Source organism: Asterias amurensis, chromosome 16, assembly GCF_032118995.1.
Source record: "Asterias amurensis chromosome 16, ASM3211899v1".
Lineage (NCBI taxonomy): Eukaryota > Metazoa > Echinodermata > Asteroidea > Forcipulatida > Asteriidae > Asterias > Asterias amurensis.
This window is the reverse complement of record NC_092663.1, coordinates 12,703,861-12,719,304: the sequence shown is the minus strand read 5'-3', so window position 1 is coordinate 12,719,304 and position 15,444 is coordinate 12,703,861. Positions and strand designations below refer to the sequence as shown.

Sequence of the window (15,444 nt, the reverse complement as noted above, 5' to 3'; positions counted from 1 at the left end):
CTTGAGACTCAAGAGAGTTGGTTAAAAAAAAAATCCAGCCACGATTTTACCATAGAGCAAATCGCAGGGAGTAGAGCAATTCGTAGGCAGTGGTTCACATTTACTTTCCAACACACACACGCGTATAAAGATGACTACGTACATTCCCCCTTATTATTTGCTTGTGGGTTGTCTCACTTTTTTCCTTGAAAAAAAAAGTATAGGCCTACTTGGCGTTCCGAAAGATAAAGCACAAACCAGCACTCTGACGAAATGTTGAGATCATGTTTCCTAATCCCTCACAACGGCCTGCCATGCCTTGGGGGAAATTACATCAAATTTACATATTTCACTTGAGACTCAAGAGAGTTGGTTAAAAAAAAAATCCAGCCACGATTTTACCATAGAGCAAATCGCAGGGAGTAGAGCAATTCGTAGGCAGTGGTTCACATTTTCTTTCCAACACACACACGCGTATAAAGATGACTACATTCCCCCTTATTATTTGCTTGTGGGTTGTCTCACTTTTTTCCTTGAAAAAAAAAAAGTATAGGCCTACTTGGCGTTCTGAAAGATAAAGCACAAACCAGCACTCTGACGAAATGTTGAGATAATGTTTCCTTATCGCTCACAACGGCCTGCCATGCCTTGGGAGAAATTACATCAAATTTACATATTTCACTTGAGATTCAAGACAGTGGTTTAACAAATAAAATAAAAAAATCCACGATTTTGCCGCCCAATGTTTTTAAGCATGTACAGTACAGGCTGAAACAAAGTCGAGTACGCGTGCAATATTAATCCGTACACGGGAGCGACCTCCCTGAAGGACAGAACACTCGCGAGGGAGTAGCAAATCGTAGGTAATGGTTCACATTTTTTCTTTCCACACGAACGCTCGTATAAAGATCACAACATTTTCCCCACCAACCAATTTGTAAAATGGTTTTTATAATAATATGAAGGGCGTGCTCGTCAAGTAACACACAAATGGTCAAGCTTTAAGAGGTTGTTTTCGCAGCATGCCAAAACATGACAGCCTTATAAATTGATGGCAGATCTTTCCGCTCAGACAATGACATATTACGCTTAAGTGTTTGCATTATTTAAGAGTTTGAGGGGAAATCGTATATGGATTGAAGTGGATGACAGTTGACGGGGAGGGGGGGGGGGGGGGGTCGTTGTCATGATTCGGTTGTGTTGCAAAGATGTTGATCATGTTTTTGAGTCTATCGAATAACTAGTCATGTTTAGTCATATCCGATACATTAACATAAACCATAAATCACTCCTTCGAGGCACTTAAAGGTAGCCTAGGCTACGTACGTAAACATTTAGTAGTCATTTTTAAATAGGAATATGGCAACAACAACATTTGGTTAGAAACAAACAGCAGCTTCCGATAGTAATGTTAGTCTTTATGCCCTAAAATGTGATTCTAAGAGTCGTTTATTTCACTTACGTTCTTAGACTGTGCATTATGGCTTAGTATGGGGGTTGATTTCCTGCGTGGACTTCTGCGGATTTTTGGCGATATCTCAAAAACGCAAGCCATTTTAAATGGCTCAGTGACGAGGGATAATAGTGTTTGGAAGGGGTAGTACTGTTGGGAAGCGCTTTGGGACGCTCTTCGGTGTGTAGATCGCTATGTAAAACCGACTACTACTATTATTATTATCATTAGCTTTAACCTATATGTGATTTTAAGCAATGTGAACAATAGGTGGTTTGCGTGTAACAGTGGCATGCAGTTGAAGAGAATGTTGACTCTTGTCCTTGGCCTAGCGTCTGGATAACGGACCTATATTAAGGAGGGACGCTGACAACTAATTTGGTGGCCTTTAATTTCCAGGACCGTATTGAAATGATGTTCAATTATAGATTTTCCGGAGAAAGATATATTAAGATAAAACACAAAACTCTGATAAACAAGGTAACAAAACTGACATGTTGTCCTCCTTCACTTCATGAACTTGACATTTGACCGCCATCGAGTCGAGTGACCCAGCGGCCATTTTCTTCAGCCATTATTTACTTCAATATCCAAACACCTTTAAGTGACGTATTACAATCATGTGTGTATTTTTTTACTTACTATTATTATTTATTTGGCAATTTCACTTAAGAATAACAAATTACAACTAAATTATACAAATACGATAAAACTCTTAAAAAACATGTTTAACTTAATCAAGTTAACTAATTGCCCCTAGCCCCACATTTTATATTTCGAAAAGTAAAGCCATTGTTTGAAATCAAAACCATTTCCTCATGGAGTCTAAAAATTAAACATCGCAGATATCTTTTAAAGGGACTGTCCATGGACACGTTTGGTAATTGTAAAAGACCACCATTTGAGCTCAAAAGGTAGTCAAAGCTGCAGGATAATATAGAAAGAAAAAACACCCTTGTCACACGTACTTGTGTGCTTTCAGATGCTTGATTTCGAGACCTCGATATCTAACTCTGAGGTCTCGAAATCAAATTCGTGGAAAATTACTTCTTTCTCGAAAACTACGTTACTTATAAGAGGTAGCCGTTTCTCCTAATGTTTTATACTATCTACCTGTCCCAATTACTCGTTACCAAGTAAGTTTCTATGCTAATGTATATATTTTAAATAAACGTGTCCAGTGCCTTTAAGAGATCGCCAAAGATTTTCTCCACAAAAGTCTTGTTGCCTAGCGTTAATGGACGTCTGAGTAAGTGCAAGAATTCTCAAGTGAAACAAAGCCCGAAGCTACAACGAGATAATCGGATAAGACTATAGTCGCCGCCAACTTGTTCAAATACAAGTATTTTCTAGGGATGTCTCACACGACCACTTTGCCCGAGTGGGTAAAGATGTTGAAGTAGGCGTCGATTACGATACAACCTCAAACGAGTTGGAAGTGATGATTTTTGCTGCTTCCAAGCTTAAATGCTAATGGCCAACCGTAAGGCCTCTCAGCAGCGCCATAGCGGAGAGGGCAAACTTCATGGGCGGCAGCCACAAGTGTGACCCAGAACAATAGCAAAGGTTGTTTAGCTTAGTGATGTCAGGAATGCAACTGTAACTTCACCAACAAGTTGAAATTACAAAATTCAAATGGTTTTATACAGTGTATTTTGTTGAACATGAAAGGCACAAACGAGAATATAAGAGGAATTCAGCTGATCTGAGGAAAAAATGCATACATGTAATAAATATTATCTTGAGCGAGAACGGCGCCTATAGTTAGTGCGTTAATTTGTTTTTAGAGTATGAAATAAAATATTTAGTAAAAGATTAAAGAGTAAGAACACCGTTAAAATAGGAATAGCTCATCATTCTATTGTCGCACTTTATCTTGATTCAAAAATAGAAATAAAATATTTGCAGCTGACATGAGCAAAAAGAACGGAAACCTATTTTTAGAAAGTAATAATGTCGGCAAATGAAATGACAAACCGGTTTTATTGTGCGGTATAATTACTAAGATTGGACACACGGGACTTTACAATGCCTTTCGAATTTAACCCACAATTAACCGACTTATCTCATACAGAAAAAGGAGAGATGTATTAATCATTTTGTTGAAATAAATTGCCCTAGGCATTATCAGCTTTGACAATATATTGCGGAATTGTGACCGGGATATTTGCATATAGGCCCCGTTTAGATGTATGGCAAATAACAGAGAACGTTCATTATGTATTCGCACAACTCTGCCGCTTTGCACACAATAACTAAAGAGGTTTAATAATTTGTATTTTGTTGTTGAAACAGACACTAGGGAAATCGTAGAGCGCTTCAAAATCAAGTGACTATATAATACGGATACGTACGTTGTCTAGCAGTTAAGAGCACCGTACACATGCTCTTGTGTTTCTGATCAGCACAGTGTGGGTTCGATTTCCGGTCGTGACAAATGTATACTTGAGCAAGATCCTTAACCATAATTATATTGTCTTTCGGATGGGACATTAAGTCATAACGGTCCCGTGTATCCGGATTGGAAGTGCCGTAATGTGTAATGTTAAATAAGAACCAAGAACACTTATTGTGGAAGAGTAGGGGTTAACCCCTGTGTTTGCGGTTCACGTAGCATCCACTTTTGCTCACAGGTTTGCCCAGGCTTGTGAGCTACAGTGGTTTAGTTCCTAGGAGGCATCTTTGGTTTCATATACACGAAATATATAAGTGTCACAACAATACAGCTATGACCGTTGTCTGCAGTTAAAGAAGGTGGCAGTTCATCCAACCATAAACACAGCCGAAGCCATCAATTCCGTCCCGATTCATTTGGACGCAGTTTTCGAAAGTACATGTTTCGCGCTAATGTAATATTGTTTACACACGTTACTTCTTCATTTAAAGTGTCTTCGCATGTCCGATTGAGTAAACATCATGTCAGTTTGTACTGGATGGCTTCGTTCCACTTAGGGGTCTGCAATCTAGAAGACGAAGCGTCCCTGTAACGACGGTTCAAGATAAAGTGCACTCCTGACAAAAATACACGCTCAATTGAACAAATTGGAAACAAGGAAACTCCTCCTCGTTTAAGGGGTTTTGATACCTTTTGTATATCAAGTTTTGTGCCATGACAAGAATGAATGTGAATGAATATTTATGAACTGCTATAATTTACATGTAGCAATGGAATAGATATATGTATGTATGAGCTTACATCAGTGCCATTGTAGGATATTTTTAAAAATGGAACAATGGTCCCCACAATACCATTCTTTTTTAAAATTTGACAACAAACGAGGTTAGGTGAAAGGCAGTTTGGGTAAACCACAGAGCCAATCTCAAGCCACATGTTCTTTTTAAAGGGAAGGTACACGTTTGGTCAAACAAGGGTGTTTTTTTCTTTCGTCATTTTCTCGCAACTTTGATGACCGATTGAGCCCAAATTTTTACAGGCTTGATATTTTATGCTTATGTTTGGATACACCAAGTGAGAACACTGGTCTTCGACAATTACCACAGTGTACAGTGCCTTTAAAGATCAAGTTCAGGACATGACCTTATTTGACTTTTTGGTTATCTGAATGGGTCCAATGTTGCGATTAAAAGTGTTCTTCCCGGTGCATGACTTTGCACGGGCCCAATAGTGGCAGATTAAGCTAGTTGTACGTGTGCCTCGTGAAAAATATATAATAAACATAGTCTACTATTTTGTTGATGTTGAACCTGATCGGTGACCGCCCAGTCCCCAAGGAAATTACTCTAAGCCCGCGCAGCAAAATGACTTTCCAGGTCCGCCCCTGAGTAAAGTCTATTGCCCCATCACGATTCAACGATGTTTGCTTTTCAAAAAAATAGAAAACCCGTGCGTGCTTGTTATTAGTTCTGCTATACTACGACGGCTTTGCTTTCTTCAAAACATTTTACATGTGATGTTGTTGTGGGGTTTCTGGACAAATATCTGCGTCCGTTGAACACTATTGACATTGTGTCAAACTTGACAAATGATTCGAGGTCTGCGTTCGCTGCCGGGTGATCCATCAGGTACGTCAGATAGACGTGGAATCGCAGTCCATGACAGAGAAGTCCAAAGGCAGGGTAATCAATACATTAATATGACGTTTATTCCGTACTCTTTTTGGAAATAAGCGATCATGGGATGATACAAAAATGTGTCTCTCATCTCATTTTGTTAATGTTTCACTTATGGATAGGCACCATACCTAATCAAATATTGGGTTTGTCTTGTTGGGCACTAATTAAATATTATAATGTATCAGTACATACAAAAAGTCACACAATCAATTAAAGGCAGTGGACACTATTGGTAATTACTCAAAATAACTGCTCGCACAAAACCCTACTCGGTGACGAGTAACATTGTGAGAAAAAGCGCTCTCTGAAGTAACGTCGTTTTCGAGAGAGAAGTTATTTTCCTCAAATTTGATTTTGAGACCTCAGAATTAGAATTTGGGGTCTCGAAATCAAGCATCTGAAGCACACAACGTCTTGTGACATGGGTGTTTTTTTTTCTCATTCATATCTTGCAACTTCAACGACCAATTGAGCTCATATTTTCACAGGTTTGTTATTTTATGCATATGTTGAAATTTACCAAGTGAGAAGACTGGTCTTTGACAATTACCGATAGTGTCCACTGCCTTTAAGGCGCATAGCATACACAATTGATATAGTGTGAAAGCAAATAACAAATAACCAACTAGGAATGAACCAAGTACAAGAAAGGATCGGCAGCATGAGGCTGTTGTAGAAAACAGCCTATTATATACAGGCAAAAAACAGCGAATCACGAGACACTTATTTTGAGTAATTACCAATGTTGTCATGTGCCTTTAAAACAAGTCAGGAATACATGGTTAATTGGGGATACATTTTACAATCTCCTAACTGTAATAATAGCTCTAATCATCATTAGGCCGAGTAAAAAACAAAAACATGTTTCACGTCCGGGTTTTTCAAAAAAAAGAGGAAGAGGGGCTTTTTATTTTTTATTTTTTAGTTGTTAAAATGTCAAATATCCATTGTTTTTTCTACTGCTGAAATACACAAAACATAACTGAAACAATTTAGTCGAGGCATTCAGACAAGACATTCAGATTGTTTTTGCTGAGACGGGGACGCTAAACATGTTTCTTTTTTTACTTGGCCTTATCATAATCATGATCTGCAATCACTCATAACTGCCATTTAGATTGGTTCTTCCAAACTTGCCAAGCAATTATTATGAATATTTCTACTGGTATTCTTGCTACTTATAGTCTAATCACTCCCGAGTAATAACCACATAAGTGGCTTGTCGTTATTGCACCGTAGTAAGCGTTAGGGGCACGGCGGTTTATTCTCGACGTTTCGACACGTTAACACTCATTTATGGTTGCTTTATGTATAGGCCTACCTCTGTGAATTTATATTATTGTTTAGTACAGTCACATTTCTGAAGAAGCTCTATAATGAACCAATGGTTTAAAGGGAAGGTATACGTTTGGTAATCTTACCTAAAGTCAATGGCAATATTATAGTCTTACTTGGTTAAAGTACAACATCTTTCGATAGCATAAAGCATGCTCAGAACCATTCTACTTCGGAGTCAATGCGGATGTGCTTTCTGTTACCACTCTGTATCTCAAAGTTGCGAGCTTTTGAAATGAATTCACAGGTTTGTATCGAATGTATCAATACCTTTACGGGATTACAATTATCGAATGACTACAAAAAAACAAAGATGTACTGTGCCTTAAAGGGCGACTCAATCTTGGAACAGTGTCTAGTGATATTGTTGGTGTTTGTTTTCGGGTTATGGTAAAACTGTATTTAAAAAATTGCCGTATTTCTCCATATGTTACACTGTTGACGTACCTTGCTGGTCAAAATGTATTTATCTCTGAACAAGCGTAATTGACCTAAACCTTATGCACGATGCAGCTTTGCAGTGTACACGTAGGCCTATATGTATTTCAGTCGTCATGGAAGCGCTTATTGTGTTCTTCACGGTGGTTTGACTTTGTGTGTCAGTGCCCGAAGTGTAATTTAAAGATATTGAACTGTCGTTGTAAAAAATTAAAAAAAAAACTAAGGAGCAAAGCCCGGTTCATACTTCATACGAATGCGATACGAATGTTGACGTCCACTGCTGTTTTTTTTTTTTTGCAGAAGACGTTTCGCAGGACTTTAGCACACATGTCAACTGATGCAAATTATTTATTGCGAATTTGTGACGTCAACTTTCGTATTGCATTCAAATTTGTAGGAGGTATGAACTACTAAGTACGCACAATTTCATAGGTATCAAAACTTGCGAAGCATAAAGCTTAGATGACTCTTTCCCATAATTATAATTAACTCATCTTTAATGGCGGGATATTGTTTAAGAAATGAACAATAACGGTTGCCGTCAGACGCATTTGAAATCGAGTAAAAGACCTTTAGCGAACCATGTCGCCACTACAGAGGTATTAGTACAGCTCGTTACATCGTCAACCAACATGTAGGAGAAGCTACAACCTTTATTTTTATTTCCTATATATATTGTTGTTTTCCTAACTGTCGTCAGTATAGTCTTTTTATCTGAGTGTTGACATGAGAATTATATTAACTATCGACTGACTGAGATGGCATCAAAAAGAAGAAGCTGCAGCACATATGATTGCACTTTCTATATATCTTGTTATAATTACCGTCAGTAGGCCTATAGTATGTTTTTATGCGAGTGTTGAAATGATAATTATTTCTAATATCGAGTTATAAACCACAAGATATACTGGCTGTTCATTATTTTATGATGAAATCCCAAATGTTCTTACGTTAAAATAGACGTTCTAAGTGACTAGGTAAAGCTGTGATTATTTTTACTACTGGCTGTAGACGATGTGACCAATGTTTACATTTAAACCGCCCTCTGGTGACAAAACACTATATACGTCATGTTTCGCCGGGCACTGAGTTGCGTAGTCGTAGTAAGATTGCGTACACTTTCTAGCTGGCTGCCAAAACACAAAGGTTTTGCCCGGCGGTATGCGCGCGAATCATGTTATGGTTTTCGTGTGACGTCAGAGGTCACATCGTCTATACGCTTCTAAAAATAACCAGCAGCTCCCCAGTGCGCTTCACCAAGGTCAATAACTAATTGGTAATTAATTTGTGGAGTATAATTACTAAAAGTACACACTGCCTCTACAGGCACTGAACTTCTTTGGTAATTATCAACTGTTTATAGATATATGTTTATAGTTCTCTATGTATTTTAGTGGTTATTTCAATGTTTAAACTTGTTTTTAGTCACGCAAAACCAAAAATGCACTTCACTGTATAATTACATTTTACATGTGACCAACAAAAAATTAAATAATAATCCTCACTTGGTGTATCCCAACGTATGCATGATATAACATTACTGTGTAAGTTAATATAAACCGAATTGGTCATCAAGGTTGCAAGAGAATAATTGAAGAAAAAAATCCTTGTTGCACATAAATTTATGCTTTCGGATGCCCAATAAAAGGCTTCGCATGCCTGTAGTATTTTAATATTTGTGTGAACAATTCCCCCTTATCAAAACTAAGTTTACGTCAGAGGGAGCCGTTTCTCAAAAAGTTGTAAACATCCAACAGCTCTCCATTTCTCGTTACCAAGTAAGTTTTTATGCTAATAACATTTTTATTAGCTACCAAAGTGTCCAGTGCCTTTAAAAAGTACACACTGACTTTAAATTATCTTTCTTTTATTCACGGTTGCAACCTGTTTGCATGTACCTACATGTACGTGTTCCTTGCTCTATGGTTCTTGTATGCCGTTTATGTGCTTGTCGGAGCATAGCTCTGTAGTTCGTATGTGAGGGAAAAAATCAGATATTAATTTTCTTTAAGACATACATGCAAGGTGTCTGAGTGAAGAGCACCGAGGAAAGATCAATACAATCGATACGTCAAAAGGGCAACACATTAACATGAAGCGGAATTTAAAAGGAATAATATAATTGTCTGATTTGTCCAAAGAGGTTTGGTTGTACAATTAGAAACTCCAAGGTTCGGGAATAAATTATTTTACAAGCGAAATTCATGCAGGTTTAACATATTACTTGTTTGCACAAAAGGATTCGGGCTCGTATAATTATGTTACGGTTTGCTTTTGTAGTATAGAAGGTTTTGAAAATGTGAAACAGGAACTATGCTTTCCTGTACAGTAAAATTTTAAGGTGAAACAGGAACTGTGTTTGCTTGTACATTAAATGCAGTGGACACTATTGGTAATTAGCATCAAATCTTGTTTGGTGACGAGTAATGGGGAGAGGCTGATGGTATAAAACATTGTTAGAAACAGCTCCCTCTGAAGTGCCATAGTTTTCGAGAAAGAAGTAATTTTCAATGAATTTGATTTCGAGACCTCACATTTAGAACTTGAGGTCTCGAAATCAACCATCTAAACGCACACAACTTCATGTGACAAGGATGTTTTTACTTTCATTATTATCTCGTAAGTTCGATGACTGATTGAGCTCAAATTTTCACAGGTTTGTTATTTTATGCATATGTTGAGATACACCAACTGTGAAGGCTAGTCTTTGACAATTACCAATAGTGTCCACTACCTTTAAGATTCGAAAGGTGAAACAGGAACCGATAAAGTGGATTACGGGTTGGAGAGGATGTCAACAATAGGGTCAAAATGATCAACCGGATTATTTGGTATAGAAAGGTGCCATGACCTTGATGGAAAATAGTGCGTTAGATTACAAGGAAACGATAAACGAAACAAGCATTTTTTGACGAGAGTCAACAATATTTCAATGGTACAAACGAAAAAGCAATCGTAAATTTTATTTGACGAGACTGATTTACAGGGAGTGAATTTCTTAAAACCCATGAAGGTGTTGCCTCTATATATAACCCTGTTTACACTAGATCCAGGGATCAATTTCATAAAGCTGCTTCAGGAGCGAGTTGTGGTTCACAAGATGCTGTGGCGCAATATGCTGCTAATCAAAGAATGAACACCGAGGCGAACTCAAGTTCTCTTTTCGATAACTGCACTGGGTTATTCTACGTGCGGTACACAACACACGGGTCCAACAGCTTTACGTCCCATCCGAAGGACGAAACACATACTCGTGGTTATAAGTGTCTTGCACACAGGTGTCACATGTGTCACGAATGGGACTCGAACCCACACTCTGCTAACCAAAAACACAAGCGTTTGAATCCGGTGCTCTTATCCGATATGCCATGACACGCCTAAAAAGATGATGAAGACACTGGCAACGGAAGAGTGCAGAAAGCAGCTCATCTTAAACTACGTGACTGTAATACCTCACCGTACATATTACACGCGATCTTGAAATTCAATTAACAGAGTAGGTAAACAAAAAAACTTGAAATTGATCGCCACTGATCACTTCTTCCAGGAACCTCATAAATAGATGATATTTCACTTCCTGTGAAATCCCATGTTTTATTTGCATCTAGAAATAATTATTGGTTCTTCTTTTTCCCGCTTGTCTTGAAATGCGACTCCTGTGATCATTACTGGTAACCTCCCTTGAGAGTTTGTTCAGCCACGGCTCAGTGGAACAAGAAAATTATTTTGGGTGCTCGTTTACGGATGATATACTGCACAACAACACTGTGCTGACGTCTTGAACGGAGTCTATATATATTGATTCGATATGACTTCGGAAACCATTTTTGTACGTTATCATATTGTTGTTTAAATCAATTCAATCAACGTACGATGACAGTAAGCAGGCCTGTAGCTTTTTCGATTTGTGTTGTCTTCTAAGAACAGAGACAAGCTACTTTTATCTAGATCGTATAGAAGATACCTCTCACCAAAAACAAACAAATAAATAAATTAATAAATAAAACAATAAATAAATAAAGCATTAAAAGTAAAATAATAAAGACACAATAATATTACAATCAATATCCCATATTATTTCAACACACTTGTTTCCTCTTGAAAACAAGAACCCCCGACCACCCACCCCCCCCCCCCCCCCAAAAAAATAGAATAACCAAAATTATAATATTTATCATTAATTAACTAAATACAAGAATAATTCATCAACAGAATTCGAAGCACACACAATAAATACACAGTATGGGGTACCACTAAGCCCCAATATCGAACACCAAATACTCTTTTTAACATGTGCAATACTATCAGCCCATTTAGCAAATGGTTTACACAGCAGCCCTACACAACACCACAGTACACAAGATGCCCCCTTCACCTTGCACAACATGGAGAAATCAAAACAAACCTAGATTCGCCGTGGGGGTTACCCTATAACACCACCCTTGTGGACAAGTCCTTAATTACGTTTCCGTCGCGGCGATGACAAAAAACGGCTCTCTCGTGAGACAATTGCGACTTTTTAAGTCAGCTCTACCAATCCTGTACAATAACTTTTAACTTAAAGTTTCAATCTGACAAAAGATTCATGCCCTTTGGGTTTGAAACGTACGAGCACGTGTCCACTCTCGTCTAACCTCAGGAATTGTTTTAAACATTCATTTGGGGAAGTAATTATGGATTGAACCTCGTGATGTAATGCGCTACAAACATGACATAATAACAAAATCATTAAAGGCAGTGGACACTATTGGTAATTGCTCAAAATAATTATTATCATAAAACCTTACTTGGTGACTAGTAATGGGAAGAGGTTGATGGTACTAAACATTGTGAGAAACGGCTCCCTCTGAAGTGCCATAGTTTTCGAGATAGGAGAAATTTTCCACGAATATGATTTCGAGACCTTGAGGTCTCGAAATCAACCATCTAAACTAAACGCACACAACTTCGTGTGACAAGGGTGTTTTTTTTCTTTAATTATTATCTCGCAAGTTCGATGACCGATTGAGCTCAAATTTGCACAGGTTTGTTATTTTATGCATATGTTGAGATACACCAACTGTGAAGGCTATTATTTGACAATTACCAATAGTGTCCACTGCCTTTAAAAGGCAACTCCTTGGTGTCGAGTAAGATGTTCTCCAAAGGCCAACACAGTTACTGGGGTTGATAGTTTGTGTCTAAGGTGGGAGACTCCGTCGGTTACTCAAAAGACTGATCTGTGAGCCAAATGATCTATACACGTGAAATAATAGTACCATCGTTACAATTCGGACACGCAGCCGAACATGTTTGTCAACTGACACGCATAGTTTCACGCCAGTTATGTCAACACGAAAAAAAAATAACGCAAACTTCACTCATGGAGAGTGTGACAACATGGAATATAGTACACTTATCTTTGCACAGTTTCACGCAAAGCGAGCGTTGCTTCACGCATTGACGCATTGTGAACGTGGCTACTCGTTTGCTTCGTGATTCAAGCACTATGGCCTGCTCACGCAACATCAAGTGTCACGCACCACGCTACATCCCCAAGTGTGATCGTGGCACAAGTGTAACTCGTGATAACCAATTCACTAAAAATCCCTAATCATTACCTACATTCCCCTTACATTTCACGCATAAGTTTCGTAAAACCTATAAAAATCACCCGACGTTGATTAGGGCCTACATGTAAAGTGAAAGCATAGTTTTCAGGAAGTGATGGGTCACTATTTCAAATGACAACCAAACAAATCCCCCAAAACACACCTGTAAACATCCCCTCGACAGGGTTTATATAAATAAGCTAAACAAATTAATACAAAGGCCGGTACAGCATGATTTGTCTCATTTTACAACTCTTTTTCAGGAGAACAAAACAGGCGGAAAAAAATGTTTAGAAATAATATTTACGTTGTCAAGTCATGCTCAATCTATTCACCGAACACATGACAAGTAAAATTCACTAAAAAATTATTGATTCAATTTCAATAATCAAACTTGACGAAAATAATGTATACAATACTATATACTTATTAAATCGTTTTGTGCTGCCGTTTTTTAAAAGATGTTGTCTCTTTAAATGCACTGGACACTATTGTTAATTACAACAACAACAAAATTAGCTCAAAAACTAACTTGGTATAAAACGAGCAATAAAGAGCTGTTTAAAAAAATTGTAAATGTGAGCGGCTCCCACTGAAGCAACGTAGTTTTTAAATGCGAATTTTTCACTCAGTATTACAATATTTTAGGCCTGAGCTGAAAGCCTTTTATACCAGGAATCTAAAAATCATACAGATTTTTTGTCTAACCTTTAATATTCTCTTGCAACTTTGATGACCAATGAAGTCCAAATTTTCACAAATGTGTTATTGTATGCATGTTGGGATATACCAAGTGAGATATTACTGATCTTTGGCAATTACCAAACGTGTCCAGTTGACCTCCTCAAAGACTGGTCGAGAGGGAAATGATAAATAAATTAATAGACTCACCTTGAAGGATACACAACGACAACCACTTGTAGTAGCATACAAAGGGATCCATGCTTTTAGGCACGGCGAACAACCCCTGTGGTTTTACAACAACGTGGGACAACTCCTGTATCAAAACTTGACTCCAACTGTATACTACTTCCTGGTAGAGAACTCTATGGCTTTTCTCTATGGGTTTTCCACTTCAAAACATACCACCACGAGTTTAACAGCACTAGAAGTTGTGTGGGTGACGATCCAATTCAAACAGTGCGCTTGTTATTCCAAGGTTGAGCAAGCTGGGTCTCTGACGACGTTCATTCTCCCGTTCACTTTGCAGCTGACAGTTCCATTAATTTCACAGTGGTACTTAGAAACAAGTAGCTACATTTGTATGACATCCTTATGTCGAGGTAAAATCATCAAAAAGGAAGTAGTGGTTCACGAAGCGAAGACTGCATTGTAAACCCCGTTGCAGTATAAACCCCCTGCAAAGCCTGTTTTGTTACAATAATATAATATTTCTGGTTTGACAACGGTAGACAAGAGTGGTTTAGGTACTGCACTCACACTACTCTACATGTGGCAATCGGTACGGATCCATTAACAGGTACCTGTCCCTCCTTGCTGTCATTAGCAACGATGCGGAACATGTACCGTATACAACGACACACACTGACCCCTTCACACACTGTAAAGTTCCCTGCCACTCTCACTTGCTTCGGGCCTGGGAGCTTTCTACGTCAACCACATGCAAACTGTGTAGTAAACCAACACACGACCGGCGCAATCACTTACTCAAACCAATGGAGGTGAGACCTCGAACGAACCCCGTCATTTATCCAATTGCACGGTCTGCCTGATGAGTCTAATAGTCACACAAATCAGTTGTCTAAAAATATGAAGAGCATCCACAATCAATTGACGAGATCTCGCGGCGTTTCGACTATGCATATGTAGTGCAAGTGCAAGTTCAGTGACTGTCAAGCGTGCAATTTTCCTTGTGGCTCTGGACACACGTTTCACTAGCAGCTCAACGACGTTATGCTGTGTTGACTAGTGTTGTGACATGCATTGTTCAGACATCTTTCCGGGTTGTGTGTGACCGAATTGAACGAGTTCAAATCAAGTTGGTCTCCCTCTGCCAGGAAAAGGCACAACCGGTACAAGAAGTACTTGTATTATATGACCTGGTGTGTTTTTAAGCTGTTTCGCTGTTGTAGGTTTCACTTGGTTCTGTACTAGTTTATTCTATTTATTGAACGTTTAAATTGCTTGTCCGTTTTAGCTCTTTTTCAAAATTTGTTTAATCCAGTATTTATTAATTGTAAAGCGCTTTGGGGTTTCTTTTAGGTTTAAGGCGCTATATAAGTTATAATATTTTGTGTCAAATAATAAACCACAAGGGAAACTGGGTACATTTTTAAATGATTTTGGGTTGAACAAAGAAAACAATGATTATTATTATTATTTGTACTTTCAAGAGCTCCACTGTACGATCATTGCATGATAAGCGATATGAGGTATTGACAGCATTTTTTGTACGGTTTAATATCTGATCGATCCAAGTTTAATTAAATTAATATTTCGCACGTTGATTCCAACCATCTGTTCTTATAATAATATAACATGATGTGTTTTTGTAGAATGCTTTGTTTCATATAAATCCGAGGTGACGAGCATCACACCTCACCAGATACA

At 38.1% G+C, this 15,444-nt stretch overlaps 1 protein-coding gene across 1 annotated transcript in view; it reads right to left on the bottom strand.

Moving 5' to 3' along the window:
- The window catches only part of LOC139949048 (uncharacterized), an 83,141-nt gene extending 68,466 nt beyond the window's left edge, over nucleotides 1–14,675 (bottom strand). The window contains exon 1 of the mRNA XM_071947448.1: nucleotides 13,765–14,675. Coding sequence (XP_071803549.1) covers nucleotides 13,765–13,816 — 52 coding nt within the window. The 5' untranslated portion in view covers nucleotides 13,817–14,675. The remainder of the gene's footprint in view (nucleotides 1–13,764) is intronic.
- Nucleotides 14,676–15,444: the final 769 nt, after the last annotated feature.